The 8,507-nt window shown below is 34.1% G+C and overlaps 1 protein-coding gene across 1 annotated transcript in view; it reads left to right on the top strand.

Annotated features, from left to right (window-relative positions):
* Positions 1 to 5,131, top strand: part of NECAB1 (N-terminal EF-hand calcium binding protein 1) — a 242,816-nt gene extending 237,685 nt beyond the window's left edge. Inside the window, exons 12-13 of the mRNA XM_006859227.1 lie at positions 1,131 to 1,222; positions 5,103 to 5,131. Of these exons, the coding sequence (XP_006859289.1) occupies positions 1,131 to 1,222; positions 5,103 to 5,131 (121 nt within the window). The remainder of the gene's footprint in view (positions 1 to 1,130; positions 1,223 to 5,102) is intronic.
* Positions 5,132 to 8,507: the final 3,376 nt, after the last annotated feature.

Raw genomic sequence — 8,507 nt, 5'->3', positions numbered from 1 at the left:
TAAAGCTATAAATGGTTAAGATCATCAAAGCCTAACAACTTTGCTAAATACCTTTAACCACAGCAAATAAAGAGCAAATTTATAACTTTTCATGGCTAAGCCAAAATGAATCCATTTTCCTAAATTACTAATTCATATTTTAATTAGAAAATGGGATCAAAAATGTTTTTGGTTTTTTTTTGCTATGCTGAGCTTATAGACAACAGTTTCAGTGATTTTAAATGGCATGCATTGCTCTTCAGTAACCCCATGCTTCTTGTTGCTATTAAGTACTGGGGAGTAGGTTCCAATTCACAGAGCCCCTATAGAGGGGTTCCTAGGCCTTTAAATCTTCCCATGAGCAGAAAGCCTCATCTTGCTCCAGCTGACTCACCAGCTGACAGGCTCAAACACAGACCTTGTGGTTCGTACTCCAGTGTTTATCGTATGGAGCTACACTTCTCCTCAAAGTCTATGTTTTGTTGTTGTTGTTAAGTGCCATCAAGTCGGTTTCGACCCATAGTGACCCTGAATAGTGTTTCCAAGTCTATGCTTAGATGGGGGTTAACTATAGTAATGAACTTCCAATAGAATGTCTGGAAATTTAGCTGACACCTATATTTCACCTAAACATTTGATTTTTGTGACAATCTTGGGGGCATTTTGTGGTATAAAGCATACTGAAATCTAGAGAATTTGAGGCACAGAAGGGAAATTTAAAAGGATAGTTATTCGAGTCCATATCTAGACCTGTATTTCAGGATAAATGATTTTGTTTTTTTTTTTGTTCTCTAGAAATGTAATCTACAGTCCCTTTCTTAGCTAGCCTATATTTTAGATAACTTATGGCAGCCAAAATATTCTTCCATTGAAATTTCTGGCTGCAGTTAAAATCTGCCTTCTATTTATTGCTTTATCTTCTATAGAAAACTAATGTCCACATTTTAAAAAACCTTACTTCTTTCAACACTTGTTAAATTGGCCTCTGAATCTGTAAGGTTAAATAATCATTATTTTAAAAGTCAGTATTTGAGCACTTAAACTAAATCATTCAAAACCTTGCCATCTTAACTGAATTTGTTCCCTGCTACCTGTATTTAGGAAAATTGTAAATAAAGTTTCACAGTCATAACCTATAATTATTTATACAGGCATCTTCAGATGAATTATAGCAAGACATTCCAAAGAAGTAATGTGGATTTCTTGGAAACTCCAGAGCTTACCTCTACTATGCTCGTTCCTGGTAATGATCTGGGTTCGCATGCGTCTATGTGATTTTGTATTGTCTTTTTCCTTTTAAAACACAGAATATTCTTTCCCTCTCAAATGTTATCAATGGTGCTCTCTTTAGTGTTAATATACATTGAAATTGAGGAGGAATGGAGGAATAAGAGCTCTATTTCTTTTTCTCGATGGCCTTCATTCCATCTTTAGTGAAGCAAAATGTGTATTCATGGTTATATTAAACCTAAGTCATTTTCAGGTCATCCTGGCATTTTAAGAGACTTGAAGTACTCAAAAATGTATGCAGTTATTTTACCCTACTGGAATTTAGAGTTTTGCAAACCATTTGAAATAAATGGCCCATAAACTGGAGATGAAAATTGTTAGGAATATTTTAATTATTGTTGTTACGTGCTATAAAGTTAGTTCCAACTCACAGTGACTTTGTATAGGGTTTCGGAGGAGCAGCTGGTGGGTTGAAACCTGACCTTGTGGTTGGCAGTCCAGTGCTTATGCTACAGTGCCACACAAAGGAATTATAAAGTTATAGGAAAATTTCGTTATTTTTCAATTTCGTTTTTCCATGAACTTTTTGAAGCCCTGGTACTACTGGGTGGAAAGAATCAAGAAAATAGGTTACTATTGTTGTTGTTGTTGTCAAGTGCCATCGAGTCAATTCCAACCCATAGCGACCCTGTATAGGGTTTCCAAGGAGCATCTGATAAGCTTGAACTGCCGACCTTGCCATTGAAATGGCTTTGCAGTTTGTCACATTAACACCAGGACTCCAGGTTAATATTAGTGGGACTTTAAAAGGATAGACTTGGTGGCTTGGGTAACAAATGGAAGAAAAAGGAAGTAAATACTGAAAGTAAAGTTAGGTGAGGAAGTGGGGAAAATCTGGTGTGGATGCCTTTGAATAGAATTGGATGATTCTTCTTACAGTCTCAGACTGAGCTCAGGTCTTTATAAGGGGGCTTCAAAAAGTTCGTGGAAATGGAATTGAAAGATATTGGAATTTTTCCATGAAGTTTTGAGTCCCCTTAGAATGTACTGTAGATCTTAAGGACAGCTTTATCTGGCATAGAAATGGACAACTTATAGAATTTCTTTCACTATATATTTCAATTATAATCCTCAACTAGGAAAGTCATAAACCTGGTTGAAATCTCTTTTGATTCACAATTTAAACTAGGATACACCATAGCTTAAGAATACGTACAAATGAGAATGTGGTAGCACTGGGTAGTATAGGGCAGACGTCAGTGATTGCCTTCAATTTATTTTTTAATTTTAGCTTATTATCCAGTTTGAAGAGTGTGCTATAAATAGAAAGGTATCAAATACAAGTAATTTCTGTACACATGGCTGCTGCAGCATTTGTACACAGAATACAGAAAAGTGAGACCCATACTTCAGTTATCTTCACATCCCCTTCCGTACCCAAATACAGTGTAATATATAAGAAAACAAGTATTTCCTAAATGAAGGAATGAGTAAGGATGTTGACATACAATGCACTGGTATTGTCATAAAATTTTCTGAGAAGTTCTAACACTTGTAATTTTTGTATCTACCATCACAAAACTGCCAAAACTAGTTCAAAATGTAGGAGGGAGCTTGCTCATACTTGGTGTTTTCAGTTTTTCTAGGACAGAAAATACCTGAATAAGAAGAGAGTAGAAAGAGTACAAACCGAGAAGCTAATGGGTTATTGTTGTTGCTAAGTGCCATCCAATCGGTTCCGACACATAGCAATCTATATAGGGTTTCTGATGAGTGGCTGGTGGATTTGAATTGCCAACCTTTTGGTTCAAACTAACCTTGCAGTCCAGCACATTAACTCTGCAAAATAAAAAGTCATAGCAAGAAAAGGAAAAGTAATACAATAAATGTTTTCTGGCCCAATTTGTTCATTATTTTCAATTAACTTTCTACGCAATATTAGTGCCACTGCTACATACATTATAGTATCTTCCTATCACAGAGCATTTTCTAATTTAGACTGAAAATTGAGAGCAAATATAACTGGATCAATTGTGGTTCCCTTACCCTGGTGTTACAGTGGTTAATGTATACAGCTAATGAGCTCAGTGGTTTGAATCCACCAGCTGCTTCAGGGAGGACAATGTGACTATCTGCTTCTGTGAAGATGTACAGCCCTGGAAACTCTATGAGGCAGGTCTACTCTGTCCTCTAGAGTCACTATGGATTGAAATGGACTCAATAGCAATTAATGTTAGATTGTGGTCTCCCACCCACCCTATTTCAGTGTAAAAGGTCTCCCACCCACCCTATTTCAGTGTAAAAGTTTTTAGTGCCAACAATGTGCACACATCTCAACAAAAAGCTAGAGTTAGCAAATAAATACTATCTGTTATCTTATTGTCCATATTATTTGTAATATAGTTTCAGTTGCCAATTCTGTCCATTTTTACATAGTGTAAAGTCATTTAAGTTAAAAAAAAGAGAAATTAAAACCATATTAGTTGCACATATTTACATATTTTAAAATATGAAAGGAGGTAAAAAAAAACAGCTATTGTATTTACAAATAATTCATAGGTTTGCATTTCTAATTTAATTTACAATTATTTCTAACAAATGGTTCTCATGTAATAAGGCAACTAGAGCGTATCCAGATAGAAAAATCCAACCTAACTCAATTTTCTGTGATCCATTCTTATAAATTCTTAACACTAACAAAGTTTAAATGAGGCATACTGGAACATGGCAACTAGGTCCATAAACCAGAGGCAAAAAGAATATGGGAAGCTGGCTCTATGGAACAGAACACCACCAGGCATAGAAAAGACCTGTAGCTATGGAATAAACAAATAAAAGAAAAACTCTATGGCCATCAAATTATTTTGTTGTTGTTCAGTGTTGTCAAATCTATTCTAACTCATAACAACTCTCTATAGGGTTTTTCAAGGCTATAAATATTTGAGGAAGCTGAAAGTCTCATTTTCTACCCACAGAGTGACTATGGTCTTGAACCAGTGACCTTGTGGTTCACAGTCCAGTGCTTATTCTACAGAGTCACTGCACTCCCTGCAAATCACTTTCCTGTTAAGTGCCATCTAGTCAGTTCTGACTCATAGCAACTCTGAGTTTCCAAGGAGCAGCTGGGTGGGTTTGAACCACCAACCTTGTGTTTAGCAGTCTATTGTTGATCCTACAGCACCACACCAACAAATTAAAGACTGTGAAAACAAATTTTAATTATTTCCTTTTTTTTTCCCTCACAGCATTCTATACCATTTAAAATTATTTGCCATAGACTTGCCCTGGGGATATTTAAATTCATTGAGGAACACATTTCCAATTTTACAATGTAAACATCTGAGCAAAAATCATAGTCAACACATCCATTTACTTGTACCTAATTTTTCTGAAATCTGTAAAGTACCATGTATCATATATTTCAAAAGTACCTTATAGTACTGGATAGATGAAAAACTACAGGATGATTTTATTGTCAGGGCATTTAACAAGTGCCAAAAGGCATGGTAATAATAACAGTCACATAGTTTAATCTAGGTTCAAATAGTCAGGACAGGGTGACTAAAAAGTAAATATGCAGACAGAAGATGGGTGGAAATGGTCTCTTTAAGAATAATGTGATGTTATTAAGTGCCATCTAGTTGGTTCAGACTCAGAGAGACCCTATATAGGGTTTCTAAAGCTCTTTACAAGAACACAAAGAGCCTCATCTTTCTCTAGCACAGTGCCTGATATGCTTGAACTGCTGACCTCATGTGTTAGCAGTCCAACACGTAACCCACTATGCCACCAGGGATCCTAAGGAAGATATTAGCAGAGAAAAACTTTGAAGAAGTATGATGTAGGTTGTAATTCTTTTCCATTACTAAAATCTTCTCTCTTTCTCTTTTCAGCTTCATGGTGGATCCTGAATAACAACTAGATGTTACTTTTTAGCTCCAAGTGCAAAAACAATTGCTCTTATTTACAATGTGAATTAGAAAATTTTCTGTGGTTGTTAATCTGCTGTCTGCTTTTGTGCAGTATATTTAACACTAAGACGTGCACTCTTGTAAAAGCTATTCTATAACTTTACTATTCATGTGAGTTGTAAGCTCAATTTTGAGTGTCCACTATAATTCTCAGTATTTGATGCTAATTGTTCTGCTACCTAAAACACTTTAGTAGCAAAAATCTAACGTGTGACACGAGTACAGATAAAGGAATTAAAATTGTACAAAATAAATTGTTTTTATGAAGGACAAATATTTGAACTGGGAACTTTTGGGGGATAAATTTATAGGACAGATTTGGTAAAATGTCACTGTCATAAAGGGTTAAGTTTATGGTTTGTGATTATATATGCAGGTGATTGTCTGTGAATGGTGTTTATTCTTCAATAATGCCTATTCCATTCCCAATTCGTAATCCCATGAGAATTCACTTTATATTACTTAAAAAGATATTGCATAGGCAGAAAACCACCTTGACTGTAAAGGTAGTTTTCTGCCTATGCGATAACTTTGGAAGTAATAAAGACTAAAAAGAATCTCTATCCATTTGCTAAGTCATAAACTAGTATTTCAGAGTAAGTGAACAATGTTGTGATAAATTAGGGCATCATTTAGTAACGTAACAGTACTATATCATTTATTAGTATCATGATTACTTGTACATAATAAGTCAAATATATCAAGATAAAAGGGAAGTTTTACTTTGGAAGATTCTGGCTCAAAACTTATAGAATACAGTTTTGGTGTGAGATTTGGAAGATTAACTCTTCTTAAGAAAATTAACATTTTCATTTAAATAAGGATTTAAAACTACTTTTAAAACACTTTACCTAGATGAAAAAACAAAACAGGCACAGAACTTTAGAAAACTCAGAAAATAGAAAAAAATATCGAAATAAAACATGTTTTTAAGTTTCAACACTGGAATAGCTACAGTCCTTAAACTATATATGCTCTGCTAGAAACTCATATTTTGAATAAAATCTCTTATGTTCTGATTATAAACCCTTTTAATGAAAGCATTAGTACATATAGAAATGTATCATCGTGTTAGTCTCAAATCTAAATTCCTGTCAGACCACACTTCCTCTGAAGAAAAAATGTAATTTTTGTCCTGTTTTTTTGACAGAAAAATCCCCCTCTCCCCAAAAAAAGAACTAAAACTTTATTTTTTAATTTTTTTTGACAGAAAAATCCCCCTCTCCCCAAAAAAGGAACTAAAACTTTATTTTTTAATTATACAATTTAATGTTAACTTTTACTATATATAAGTCCTGGTGTGGAGCTGTAGAACAAGTACTCAACCTCAAGTTGAACCCCAAGTTCAGTTTGAACCCCAAGTTCAAACTCACCAGCCTCTCCTTGGAGACCCTATGCAGGCTCGCTATAAGTCAGAACTAACTTGACAACACTTAACAACACTATTGCATGTCCTTAGTCCTCATCTGATCTAAATAAAATTAAAGATTTTTTTTACCCTCTAGATTTTTTTCTATTGCACCTTGGTAATAAAATGTTAGACACACAATATTTTTGGTTAATTCTTAAAAGTGGCACAGTGTTTAAGTCTTTGGATTCTGCAAAGATTTACAGTCTTGACAAACCTACATGGCAGTTCTACCCTGCCTTATCGGAGTCCTGGTGTGGCACTGTAGGATAAGCACTGGACTGCTAACTACAAGGTCAGCGGTTCAAACACACCAACTGCTCCTTGGAAACCCTATAGGTCACTGTGAGTCAGAACTGACTCAAAGAGACTTAACAACAGCATAGGCTCACTATGAGTCTGAAATAACACCAGCAGGGGTGTGTGCTCAAGTCTTAAGATGACAAACACTATGAAATAAGTTCTAACGCAGCTATTTTAATTTATATACAAAGAACAACATTAATGAAGTTGTACAATGATTAGTCAAACAAGCTATACACAAAGCTTGTATACACAAAGGGAAATAGATAATAAACAGTCTTTGCAGTTTCACTTTGATTGTATACAGTAAGAAAGGATCAACTTACTTTTAAAGCTAGGAAACTTTTGACATACAACCTCTTCTTAAAAACACTGGTTACAAATACTTTCAAAGAGCACAAACAAATCATAATCAATCTAAATATTGCTCTGGCAGTCCATTTTAGTATCAAATTCAGAAAGTGTATCAAGTCTTTTGAGTACAAGGTAATTTCCAAAGTATCATGGCAGCATGACTTTGAAAAGGATTCTGCCTTCAGTAATACAGGTGATTAAGTGAAAAGGTTCTCTGATTTTCTAGTTCAAATAAGTTCTATTGTATTTTTTTAATTAGAATCAAAAGGACCCAAGAAAAGGAAATTTTGTAAAGCAAACCAATTTAATTATATAGTCATTAAAATACACAGTCGTTCTGACCCAAGCTCTTACCAAAAATACACATATATTTGTGTGCTTATGTATGTAAGAGAGTATGTTTGCTTAAATGTGTGTGTCTGTATTAACACACACATATATATACTTGGATCTAGAATAAAAATAGTAGTGTAAAACACAAATAAAAAACTGGGCCTTATATAAAGATATCTCATTTTAAATTAAGTAATACATTTATGGCTAATGAAAATGTTTTCTTATACTTATAAAAGCATCATTTTCTGGGAAGGAAAGTAATATAAAGTGGTGGTAGTAAAAGACCAAGATGGAAAACATACCTGGACTAAAGCTTGAATCTGAGTAATAAGCTCAAAATCCAGTGAAGAGAAAGGTACTGATTTTATAAGTTCAGGATTCGGTGAAAGATAAAACATTTCACCAAATGATAACTTATAACTACTTGCCAATAGACTCAGGATCTGAGTGATCAGAAGTATAGAAAGTTTACACTTACCTTTGTAACAGCCTTTTTATGGTAACCCAGTGTTGGAAAAAAACTCTGTTGTTGTTTTTTTTGAAACAGTGGCTACTTCCAAAGTGACAAATTATAGATTTATTGTATAAAATTTTTAAGAGTTTAAAGTTTAAACCAAAAATTCTTCATCCATTCATGTCCTTGACATAAGACATTACAGAATTGAAATTTAATACACCTGAATTTTCTGCAAAGGTCAAAAATTTTCCTTTTTGAAAATAAAGTACCAATTCACTTTTTGCAGATGCTCATCTTCCACCGTTCACATGGTTTGATTAGTGACAAAAGTAGTAGCTATTTTTCAGCTTCAGTTTCATTTACTATTATTACTATTCCCAAATTGTCCGTCTTGGCTAGTAATTTTGTAGACTATGTTACTGTCAAAAACCTATGGACCAATCATATATTTGATCAAAAATGGTTAAAC

This window comes from Chrysochloris asiatica, unplaced genomic scaffold (genome assembly GCF_000296735.1).
Source record: "Chrysochloris asiatica unplaced genomic scaffold, ChrAsi1.0 scaffold00031, whole genome shotgun sequence".
Lineage (NCBI taxonomy): Eukaryota > Metazoa > Chordata > Mammalia > Afrosoricida > Chrysochloridae > Chrysochloris > Chrysochloris asiatica.
This window is presented reverse-complemented; position numbering and strand designations above follow the sequence as displayed.